Source organism: Cheilinus undulatus, linkage group 5, assembly GCF_018320785.1.
Source record: "Cheilinus undulatus linkage group 5, ASM1832078v1, whole genome shotgun sequence".
NCBI lineage: Eukaryota > Metazoa > Chordata > Actinopteri > Labriformes > Labridae > Cheilinus > Cheilinus undulatus.
The window spans coordinates 45,410,828-45,423,976 of record NC_054869.1 but is presented as its reverse complement, the minus strand read 5'-3'; the positions used below and the strand labels follow the sequence as shown (position 1 = coordinate 45,423,976).

General features: G+C 40.6%; 1 protein-coding gene across 1 annotated transcript in view; it reads left to right on the top strand.

Moving 5' to 3' along the window:
* The window catches only part of gas2l1 (growth arrest-specific 2 like 1), a 51,745-nt gene that overhangs the window by 22,525 nt on the left and 16,071 nt on the right, over positions 1-13,149 (top strand). The window contains exon 2 of the mRNA XM_041786697.1: positions 6,620-6,727. Coding sequence (XP_041642631.1) covers positions 6,620-6,727 — 108 coding nt within the window. The remainder of the gene's footprint in view (positions 1-6,619; positions 6,728-13,149) is intronic.

The window sequence follows — 13,149 nt, the reverse complement described above, 5'->3', positions numbered from 1 at the left end:
ATAACTCACATATATTCAAACGGATATGCGGTCTTTTAGTTATTAAATATGGATGTCAGTCTGAGACCCACAAACCCAACAAACTACAGCTGTAGTCAGTGTGATCACATAATAACATGCTATCAATTCAAATAATTTAACAGCAAATATCCTGATTAGCGTTGAAAAATATTGGCAGTCTTGTACATTCCTTTGCAGTGATATAATCCTGCAGAGCTTCAGTCCAAGAGGAGCGTTAGCCCACATTTCAAATCAGTGAAGAAAACGGGAATAAAGCCGAACCATCTTTATCTCTCCCCTCCCATTTCCTCTGTTCCTCCCCAGGGTTCACTCAGCCCTCTGTCTCAGCCTAGCTCTGCCATGAATGACTCCTCAGATGTTTGCAGGTCAGGAAGGAGAGGAATGACGCTCTCTGAGCTGTGGGATCATTAGAGGAATATGTACTCAGCTACTTTATTCATACGGGGAAACATCACAGCAGTGTCTTAGTAATAAAATGTTTCTCTCTGTCCCTTCATGCCAAAACAGTGCCACATTCCTGCGTTAAGATAAGAGCAGGAATCTCTGTATACAGGCCTGCTTTCATTTTTTTCTCTCTTCTCCGACATCTGCAGCTTTTTGCTGATCACGCCTCTCTTTTTCATCCATAATTTATCCCCAGTTTCTCCCAGTGTCCCAGCGCTACTACTGCGTGTTTCCTGCGTGATCTTGTCTCTCTCCTCCCTCTAGATCTCATTCTGGTGTGTGTGTGGTTTCAATGTCGTCCTGAAGCTGCTGTTGACAAAGAGAAGACATGGGAAGAGCACACATTTCATGCCACGGATTCTGCAGAGTAAACACTCCTAGTGTCAGGACTGCTATTGATGATGTTGTTATTAAAACATATCCTGGACATCCTGCTTAGTGTTTCTAACAGACACAGTAGCTTTACACGCAGGGAGAAAAAGTCAAATTATTGTGTCAGTTTTACTTAAACTGGACTTTTAAATACATTTAGACATGTTAATGCTGTTTCAGACTGGGTGTATGGCGTTTTGCAGCATCACGGCTTGATTTCCATTATGGCGTATGTGCTAACAAGTCAGGGCTTTCAGACTGCCTGATACTCACCTCTAGAAAAATAGACGCTGCGTTCATTTCTGCCCAAAATAAATAGGAAAACTATTAATTAACAGCCATAGTTACTTTGTTGTAGCACATATGTATGTCCACATCAGTAGAATAGGTTTTCAAGGTGTTGTTCATCACCTCCACGGACTGTGCAACTGTTAAATCTCTTTATTCATAAAGAGGTTTTAGGCTAGTTTATTTTTTAGTTTGATAATTTACATAAGCAACTGTGTTGTTTATGTGACAGGTAAGAAATTGAAGACGTGACAGGGTCTTAAAGGTCACATATTATGAAAAATACACTTTTCAAGGCTTTCTATTTAAAAATATGTGCCCCTGGCCTTTACACAATCTCCCCAAGAATCAGAACCCCACCCAACCACCCACCCTTTCTCCACCTTTCAGAAAATTTGCGCTGAAACAAGCTGTTCTCAGATTTTTCCTGTCATGATGTCATGTGGGGAGTTAGCACCGCCCCCAGGTTTGGTTTGAAAGTTCCGCCCTCCTCTGCTGATCCTCCTTTCAGCTGGCAACTTAGAGGAGGCGCCACATCATTAAGCCACATCCATTTCCTGAGGGGGTGGAGTCAGATAGCTCATTAACATTTAAAGCCACAGACACAGGTCATTCTGAGCAGGGCTGAAACAGAGGATTTTTAGACATGCAAATATCCAATACTGGAGAGTTTTTTTAGCAACAAACTTCACAGGCATGTTTTGGGGACCTCTGAGACCAGAATAAACTTGTCTTGATAAAATATGTGACCTTTAAAATGCATGAAGAGAGTCTTGGAAAAAAAGCATTAAAAAGGATTAAATATAATGTCAGATTTTCTGTATATACCCTGGAGAAAATCACAGAATTTGTACAGAATGCTTTTATTCTTAAATGTACAGTTACATAACGATTCAAGTCACTCATAGGGAGATTTACTGAGGTAATGCAACCAACATGTAGCACCCACCCACCTGGTGAGAAAGCTGGAGCAGACATTCACCCAGTTTGAAACTGGCATTTGTCTGATGGAAATGGTACTAAAGTGAATTTCTGAAAGCTAGACTAAAGGCTCATTCATGCTCCTTTTATGTAGGAAAATAGATCACCATTCTAGCTCATCCCGTACATTGGAATTGAAGTTTAAAAATTCATCCACTACAACAGGAATTCTCAACTGGTCCAACCTCAGGACCCACCACTGCCTCCTTAGTGAGGAACTGTGACCCAAATTTCTGATGTTTTTAACCAGTCAGTTTTGTTTAATGGAAAACAGTGCAATTAGAACATCAAACAGTACGAAACATTCATCAGAACAAAGATATCGACAAATCGATCCTCCCAGTGCTTGTATACTGGGACAAGGACAGTAGAGCAGTCAAACTGCTGTAACTGTAGCTCCACAGAACTGTGCATTCATATGAGCTGCAGTGCTCGAGTCCTTCAGCGTCTCTCTGGAGAAAACTTGTGACCTCTGCTGAGCAGCTCTGAAGGAGGTTTTGGAGCGAGAGAAAGGCCTCACTATTGCAAGAATGAAAAAAAGAAGGCAAACTGTACAGTTATAAAAGGAAGGGTAAGGCTATGTGTGTGTACGTGTCTGTTGCCATAGCAATCTTTCCATTAACTCACTGGCTGGGGTTTTTCCAAACAGGGCTCGTCCACCTACTGACACAATGAAAGAGAGAGAGAGAAACAGAGCAGGCGAACAGATGTAGAAATATAAGCAAAACAAAGAAAAAGCCGAGACAAATATAGAAATATAGGTCAGGTCAGCAAGGGCTCGAGCTAAAAATAAAGAGAGATGGACAGAAGAGAGGAGAGGAAAGGAGGTTACACTGAAGCAGGTGAGGAGGGAATAAAGAGGCAGGTGAGATGCTCGGCTTAGCAAGCTCTTTAATTAGACAGGAGAGAGCGATAGGTGCTGTTTTAAGATAATAACAAGGTGCCCTCTTAATCTTCTCAGTAAACTATAATGAAGGTTTGGGCGTTGGATCCCTTCGGGCCTGTTCACAGTGAAAAAGATACTGTAAACAATCACAGGGATCTGACATGATACACTCTCTCAGACATTTTTTAACTACTTAAACACAAAAAGAAAAGAAAAGGACAAGAAGTGATATCCTTGAAGAATAAAAAGAATGAATATTTTATTTGAATTGAATAAAAGAAATAAGAAAATACCTAAAATACCTACCTAACAACAGTACTAACATGGCAGAGGTGAACCAAGGGTTACATCTACTTCTAGCTAAGAATAGTTGGGCCCCCCTCCCAAGACCCACATGAGAAAGGGACACATTGCTGTCATAAATTACAATCAATTTAAACTCTTTTCATTGTTTAGATAGGAACAAAATAGGCATACAATGTTCTCCCACCGAAGACGCCGCAGAACTTGGTCTTGTGGGGATGAGAACACCCAGGTGTTTTCAATCACTTGACCCTGATCACCTGCTAGGCAACAACCACTGGTACCTGAAAGTGAACAACCAGCAAACAAGCAAACAGCAGGATTGCCACAGTGAATAGGTACTTTGACCCTGGTTCCTACCTCTGACCTCCACTTGCTGCTGTGGTACGATCCACACGCAAAGTGCACTGCTGAGAAAATTACTCCCTCCCTAATAAATTGGAGCAGTTCCACTACAGGAGCTCTGGTCCATCCCTGAAGTCCCTGAAGCGCCACTCTGCTCTGCCAGAGATACGAGCCACTGCCAAACCGCGTCAATCTGCGTACATCAGATCGATCCATGCAGCCGTAAAAGCATGCAAAACATTTGGTCAACTTCAAAATACAACACAATGCATGGACACCTAACAGTAAATCACCGCGATATCAACATTACATGTCATCCTGTGGCACAAGCCAAAGATTGTTGGGAGGTCAGTGGGTCACAGAGCTACTACAGTGCCATTGATGAGGAAGAGTTAACTTTTGAGTTGGAAAACCATGAAATTTTACATGAAACCACACATGCGAAAGTGACAGGTGCTGAGGGGAGATGGAAGATATGTTAAGTATATATAGATGAAGCAATTAACCACATTTTAAAATATTGATCATTAGACAGCCCTATTAAATATTATTTCTGCTGTAAATTTTCAGTCATATAGGCCCATCTTTTCTGTACACAAATTTTGTTTGAAAAAATTAAAGGCCCATCTTTGAAGCCTGTGCCAAATAAAGTCAGGGTCATCATAGACTGAAGTAAACACAACCCTGGGCTATCAATTGAAATTTAAATTTAGATAATTGAAGCAGAAGTGAGGCACAGATGTGGCCAGTAAGCCCACCTGAGGGCACCATTGGGTGGGAAGGAGGATTGACACAACCTGGGTAGGGCTCTGGATGTCCTTGCATATTAGTACATATTACTATTTTTTGTCATTGTTTCTTTATTATTTGTTTATTTACGATAGGGAACAGTGCACATTAGTGAACATGGACATGCAAATGTGCCATAGTCCTGGCAGGCTGATGGGTTTCATATAAAAGTGTACAGCAAGCATGTACATAATGAACATAAACAGTACAATATTATACAATGACCGACATGTAACACATGTAACAATGCGGGAGGGTGGCTACATGATTTAGCTTCAGACTGACCAGGAGTAAAGAGACCATTCAAGTCAAGTCTATAAGGTGTTAGAGTGCTTAAGGCAGATGGTAAAGTGCTGATGTAATTCACATGATCATGAATGTGCTTAAAGAAATTGCACCTTTGCCCTTGGTCTTTTTATTTAAAGTGCTGATATGATTGCACATAACCCTGTTATTCATGTCATTTTACCAAGGATACAGGAAAATAATCTGTTGAATTAATAAAGTCCACACCTTTAGAAAACAGCAAGGGGTGGTAGTAGGGTTGCCACAAGTCCCTGGTCATTCTGTGGATGTCCCAAAGGCCCAAAAACCACCAGCTGTCTCCAGGCATATCACTAGGGGTGAAAAGGTCCTGACAAATTAGATCCCGTCAAGCTTGACAGGGAAGCAAGGAATCCTTACTCCAGAGCACAACCCCAGTTGTGTCAATCTTCCTTCTTACCTGATGGTGCTCTCAGGAGACTTACTCACCACATCGAAGCCTTACTTTAGCCTCAATTGTTGGCACAAGCATGCCCAAACAATCTGCATAGTGCTTTATATTTAATCAATTTCTCTTGCACTCTATCAAATTTCCGTCAGACAGAGAAAATGACTTTTCCACAATGAGTCCATCAAACATAACACTATGAAAGTCCTCAGCCTTGGGGGTCTCTGCCTTTGACAAATGTCTTTTTATAGTTTTTTTGCTTGAAATTAAAATAATCCTCAGCATATTTGTTTACAGCCCCCTCTAGTTCTAATTGTACCTCCCTGAGGTTTGTTTTAACAAATTAATATTGATTTTAACATATTTTGTCTGATTTTGTCTTGAACTGTGAATCAATAAATATACCTTAAACCTTGAACCTTGAACCTAAAATCACAGTTCCCCATTTAGGTCATCCTAAGGACCAAATTGCATCAAGATTATCAAGCTGAGAGAGAAAACATTTGCAAGTTTCCTCTATACCCCACTGCACTAATAAGATATTTGGGTATTATTGTTGCTTTGTCTGTAAACTTTGTCACAGTAATACCTCATATCTTTGTATTGTTTCAGAGATGATGTTAAAAATCATCTAATGTTCTTTTAAGGTCGAGATTTTATAACCTGAGATAATCCTCCATCATGTCATTTAATAGCTCAAACACCACTAAAACAAACATCTTCCCTTTTTAATACTCAGTTATCGAGCTGTTTTCCTCCCCCTCTTCTTTATGCTGCTTTACTTTCTCTCCCTCGTGGTCGACAAGCTTGCATACGCCTTTTGTCTGCGAGCGATGCCAAGAAAAACATCAAAGTTGTCCAATCCTGTGAGAGCACAAGCCTGAGCAGCACAGGCGGATCTGGCTCCACCCTGCAGTCGTGTCTGACTCCTCCAGTCGCTTAATAAGTACCCCCGACCGACCACAGCGAGGGCACCCGCTCTGGATTCAGAACCCAGCTGGCAGCAGTGGCCTGATGACATCAGCAGCACCAGTCTGAGTTTATGATGTCACTGGCAGAAACATTGTCATGTAACAGTGCAGAGAAGGGAGAGCGTTCATTAGCGATCCCACACATGTGTTTTTGTGCTTTTTCTCACACTTTGTGGTGAAGTAAACCACCAGAAGTTCTGCAGAGAGTCGATGAGACAGGGCTTTTATTGTGGTAAGAGAGCAGGGCGGGGCTCCCAGGAGGTGTTTGGAGAAGATGGTTTGCAGGAACATGACGCACACTCACATCCCTTCCATTGACGAGCCGAGACAGCTCATTCCTCACATAGTAAAACAAAGTCATTGTGTTGTTGACACACACGGGTCAGATTTGTGACTAAGCATGAACTCACATGGAGGAAGCTGCCTTCAGAGCAGGGAGAAATCAGTGTAATGTTCCTTTAAGGATATGTGTCATGATATTAATGTGTGGTGTTTTGTTCTCCTCAGGTGCGTGAGATTCTGGGCCAATGTTCCTGTCCCGCTCAGTTTCCCATGACCAAGGTATCGGAGGGAAAGTACAAAGTGGGCGACTCCAGCGCATTGATCTTCATACGGGTAAGCCCACACCCCCATAAATACAGCTATCACTGTAGAGACATGTCTGTTTACCTGTGTTTTATGCTAGAGGCATTATGCTTTCAATTTGCACCTTACACCATACATGTACAGATCATAGACTGTAATTTTGGATGAAGCCTGGGTGGCATTAGCCTCTTGGTTACTGAAGGGGAATTTTAGTTTAATCAAGGTGACTGCTATTTTGAAAACACTGTCTTAAACTAAAGCCTGTTACACACTACAAAATAATCATGCCAAATTTGGCCTGACTCCCTCCCCCCAACCAGTCAGCAAAGTCTTGATTATCAGGTGGTTCTAAAGACTGAATTTCCTGTGGTGTGAGATGTTTTAAGAGGGATCTTTTCTCTAACCTGCTTGGAGGATGGTCATAGCTATTCCAACTCCAGATGCAGCAGACATGAGCAGGGTACGTGGAACAGAGCCAATCAAGAAGCAAGCTGACTAGGCCGAAGCAGGAAGCACAGCAAACACAGCCAGGCCGACGATAGTAAACATGAAGTGTAAAGTTTAGATGGACGTCAGAAATGATGAAGTTGTTGGTTTATGGCAACAGCACATGTTTCACTCAGGAGAGACTTAATATGAGTTAACAAAAAATAATTTTACATTTTAGGAAATTCAATCCAATTCAATTATTACTCTTATTGGTGGGAAAGAGCTGGACCTGAACACTGATGAGACGTAATGGAGGTGGCTGGGGTGGAGGAGGAATGCGGCAGTCAAACTGAAAAAAACAGACTAACTGTGGAAGAGAGGAGAAAATATTTTGAAATATGACAGGAGCAAGATGATTGGATCAAGAGAGGATATGGTAGAAAGGCAGATTAATTGAATAGACGCCCATACCAGCTGATTACCAGAGCAGGAAAACAGAGCGGGGAAAGGGAAATGTGAATGAGTGATTACTAATGAATGAAAGGATGAATGGATGTTCTTGCTTGAGCTTATGCTTAGCTTTATTTGTGTAATGAATCATATAAAACATACCACAAAGGAACTGACAAGGGAGGGAGCTGGATTGAAAATGACTGTAATGGAAGTAGCAGATAGCTAACAGCTAGCCATGTTAGCTTTTTAACTCTAAAGTTTAGATTTTTAGTTTAAAAGTTGGAATTCTGATTGTCTGATAGCTTCAGCAGCCAGCCTCTGGTGGACACTCAAAGGACTGCAGTTTTTTAACCAGCATTGGCCTAATGCTATAATCACAGAGGTGATTTTCACTGAAACCAAGGGCGCTATGAGCGACAAACAAATAGCTGAGTCTGTTTTTTTTGCGCTTAGGACTCTGGCACTGAATCATTGAACTGTATTGCTTTTGTATTGAAAATGCACACTGTCAGCGCAATAAACAACCTTAATTAGCGCAGGACTCAATGCTTGGCTCAGTGGACAGGAAGATGATTAAATTAAGTAGATTTAAGGTATTTAAGGGTGGTTTTAATTGATCACCCTTACTGCTGCTTTGAATGTTGGACACAAGGTTAGTACAAACTGAATTCTAGTCTTTCAGGAGGTTTTTCATTCAGATTTCTGCTTCTCATAACGTTAATAATAGAGTTTGTAAGACAAAAAAACACCCTCGATTAATTCAGATTTCTGCTCCTCATGATGTTGATAATAGAGTTTTTAAAACAAAAAAACACACTGGATTAGGCTGCTTAGCTCGTATTTTGGTACAAATTAAAGAAGCTTAGTGCTACTAAAGGCTAATTTTAGCTCAGCATAACTCAGCCCTTCTTGTAGTAGTTTCATTAATCCTATCAGTGTTTGTAACACGGTACCTCTCGTGTTCAGAGCAGGGATTAAATAGAAAGAAAAAGGTCCAACTGAGAATAAAAGAAGGAAAGTTGTCCAACATGTGAGTTAAAAGAAACGGACAGTGTGCAGGTTGTAAGATTATACCAGCTACAGAAATGTTAGTGTAGCATGTAAGAAGTACCCACTGAAGAAGAACTACAGGGCACGAAAATAGCTAAGTATACTTCTGCATGATTAAAGTTTGTATGCTGTTGCACATAAGTGGTTGAGTGGGATATTTTTGGATGTGTTATTAAATGATCTACTGGGAGCAGGCCTGGTTGAAGAGTCTGAATTTAGGAGGAAGGAAAGATTCTGCAGATTATAGTGATGCAAGAGAGTTTATGTACACATATGACTCCTGGTTCAACTTTGACCCAGTTTTATTTAGTAAAAGTGCACATGTAATATTTTCCTGTACCCTAAGAAATGATTGCCAACATTTCTGTTTTTTTTATTTTCAGTTGTAACGCCAGTTAAAGGATTTTCTTTGAAAAACATCTTATGTTTTGTGTCTCTTTAAGCCTCTTGTAGCATTTTTGTCAGTAGAGCAGGTGCTTTATGTGCAGAGGCTTTATTATGGTCCTTAGGCAAGGTGTTATAGAGCACCATTCATACATACAGCAGGTCAGTGTGCTTTACACAGCCAAAAACAAGGCGTTTAAAACTTCAAGGATTAAAATAAAGAGCAAAAACAAGGCATTAAAATACAAAACATATCAAACTAGAAAATTAAAAACTCATTGATATAATTTTTCATATCAAATTGAAGACTTTAAGACACTTTCAGGACCCAAACAAAGAAAAATGAATGCAATTTCTGCTCCAAAGTAACTTCAGTGCTTTTTAGATTTCATGTGGGGTTTAACAGATTCGATTCTCATAGTCCAAATTGCAAAGATTACAAAAAAATTGACACACTATGGTGAAATTTGTTAAAGTAATTATTGAAATCATTAAGATAGCAAATAAAGGGTCATTTTAACTAGAAAATACATTTTAGTACTATCAGTCAATCTTTAATACGTATAGCACCAATTCTAACTAAAGTTATCCAAATACACTTTACAAATAGTGCAGGTCTAGACCGTACTCTGTGATGATATTTGCAAAGACCCATCATCAATCCATAGGTTTAAGATTTAAAAGATGAGCTAGTTAAATTAAGTTCATAAAAGCTAATTAGGGAGAAACTGTTGAGGTAAATGTCAAGTCGGGGGGCTATGGCTACATTTACCAAATATCAAGATAAGTTGCATCAAGTGCAGACATGAGGCTGCTAATTTTGTCTCTGATTTTATTAACTTTATTATAAGAGGTTAGATTCTCTGCCCAAGCCCATAGTCAGTTCAGGCTAGGATCCTCCCTTTGGGTTCAGGCCAGGTTGGGCTCGGAGGCTGTCAAAGATTTCTCATCAGACATAGCTTTATTTCTAAACCTAGCACAAAAAGTAAGGACATTTGTAATTGGTAGATCATTTCTTTGTTGTAACAACGCTTCTTGGCAATAAATCTTATACCGTTCAAAAGCCTGTTTATTTCCCTTTTAAATTATGCCACATTTGTAAGAATCATGCATTTGTTGGATGAGCAGCAGAGCTGAGTGTGTGGGTTGCACCCATAAAAAACTGTCTGAATCTAATCCACCAATGCCAAACAGCTTATTCTGCCATTGACTTTTGTTTGGTGTTTGGTTGATTGGATGATTGAGTTCTGAAGAAACAAGACATATTGGCAATTTAACAATTTGTTTATTTAACAAACAGGAGCCTCAGTAGCGTGTGGAAGAGCGATACAGAGCCACAACAGTCTGGCACTTCCTCCTCAGGCTGGTCACCAGCCTGGTCACACACTGCTGTGGGATGGCATCCCATTCTGCAACCAGCATTTGTTGCAAGTCAGCCAATGTGGTTGTGGTGGTCACTCGGGCACTCTGGCCATTCCATCCTCTCCACTCCCAAATTCTGGAGGTAGTCTCTGTTAAAGCCCGCTCTGTGGTAGTAAGTGTTGTCAACTTGGAGGATAGAGTTTTGTCCCAGTATTGTCTACACCAGAGCAAATGGGCCTGATGGTGAAGGGCAGTCATGGCAGGTCTCCTAGCAGCCCTATGAGAATGGTGACTGGCTGTGTGCAGACTGTTCTGGATTGTCTGTGGAGAGAGCCGTTAGCTATATCGTCCTGCAAACCTTGACTGCAAATCTGTGGAAGACAGCCTATGGTTTCTAAGTGCTGGCAGGCTGAGGAAATGGTAATCTTGTCTTCCCGTTATATGGAACTTGGCCTTCAGTTTGGAGATGGTATTAGGGCTCACTCCAATAATGTTGTGACGTGGTTTTGTAGAACACAAGCTTGAAGTTGCCCTATCGCACAGGCCTTATCCAGATCAGTTAAATGTAGCATGCTGATTCTTGGAGCAGAAACCTACTGACCACTGTAGGAGAACACGTACTCACAGCTCACACCCACCTGTGGGTACCAGAAGTTCAGAACAAGAGTCAGTAGCAACAGCAAAATAAGGTGTTTGGCACTTGTAGAGAAGATTTAGCCAGGTTTTCATGGGGGCAACCAACATACTCAGCTCTGCTGCTCATCCCACAAATGCATGTTCTTGGCACCATTTAAAACAGGCTTTCTAACAGTATAAGATTTATTACCAAGAAACATTGTCATAACAGAGAAATAATCTCCACAATACACATTTACTTAAGTTTACCTAAGTTAAGTTTACCAATGAAATGAATTGTAAGTTTTCGGGTAACAGACTGATGATCTCCAAACACTGTGCTTTTATTGCACAGTCTGTTCCTCATCCTCACTGTTTATTAAGAGGCCATGTCTGTAATACTTTATTACAGACATTTAGTCATTAAAACAGCTCAGAATTTAAGTTTAAACATTAATATAACAGCCATCTTACTGAAAACTCTTTAGTTTAAATTGTGCTCAGTTATAGGGATGTGCCTGGGTAAGGTCAAACTGGAAATGTTGGGCCTGATCTAAGCTCTAATAGTCGTGGATGAATCTTTTGAAGAATTAACTTCCAGTCTCAGACTTCTGATGCGTGTCTTTACCTTCATTTTCCATCTTTCCTTTGCTGTCTACACAATAAATATCAAGGCCAAAATATACACTTAAAAATTAATGAATGACTTACAGTCTAAACTGGCTGATTTATCCAGTATGCCAGATTTATACTTTCTGATCCAGTTGAGTCAACTCTATAAGGTGATTTGGCTCACAGCAGAGCAGACGTGAATCCTGCACTAACTGCACAGAGCCATACGGCGTGGGCATATGGCATCATATGTTGTTTCAAGGTGAGCAGGGTAATGTAGCAACAGATACAGCTCCTCAGCTGCCTGGCTGCTTGCAGTGAACTGTGCTATGTGTAACAGCATTGTGATCTCTCCTGAGTGTTTACTTTCTGCCTTCATGTGGCCCACTCCCAGCTCTGTACTGGACTTTTTTTCCACTGAGACACAATCAGAGCTTTAGGTCATTTCCTGACTCGGCTCTTATCTCAGACCGGAGCCATTTTTTTTTTTTCTGCTTGGCTGTTTGTCTCAGTTTCAGTTTAGGAGCTGTAACTTTACCCACATCAGGCCTCACAGGAGCAGGCAGGAAGGCTGGCTCTGGATACCACCAATCGATTTGGTCTAAGCCCTAAAATGTTTCCCCCACCCTCCTTCTCTGATTAATGGACTTTCTGGATGGAATTACAAGTTTTCTGAATTCACATTAAATCCCTGTCTCTCTTCTAGTAATGTTAATATTTAAGTGCAGACAGAGTGATGTGATAGACATCATGTGATGATATGCTTGGCACTCTGCTGTGGACAAAGATGTTTCTACCTTCAGTGAACCCTGCATGCACCAGAGACCTTACAGCTGTCTCAGAAAGAATCTTTGTATAATTGTAATAGAATCTAAGTTTTTCACTAGGAGACTTAAAATAATATAAACCCCTGTTCCAAAAAGTTGGGATATTGTGTAAAATGTTTTTAAAAGATTACAACAATTTGTTCAACTTATATTTTGCATGAAACAGCACAGCTGTTACACTTTGTTGTTTTTGGAAAGAAATATTGAGAATTTAATGCCTGATACATGTTCCAAAAAAAGTCAGGACGGGTGCATGTTAATGCTGTGCTATTTCATATTTTCTTCTTACAATACTCAGTAAGCATCTAAGGCCTGAAGACACTAATTGCTGAATTATTGAAAGTGAAATTCTCCAATTTTTGCTTGAAGTTCATCTTAAGTTGGGTAACTGTGCAGAGTTTCTGTTGTCATATTTTGCACTTCATAATGCCCCATACATTTCCAACAGGAGACTGGTCTGGACTGGATGCATGCCAGTCTAGTACCCGCCATCTTTTACAGTGAAGCCATGCTGTTGTAACTTGTGCAGAATGTGCTTTTACATTGCTGAAATAGGCAAGGACATCATTGAAAAAGATGTTCCCTGGATGGAAGCATATGTTGCTCCAAAACCTGCATGTACCTCTCAGTATTAATGGTACCATCACAGATGTGGAAGTGACCGATGTCATGGGCACTAATACACCCCCATACCATCACAGATGTTGGCTTTTGAACTTT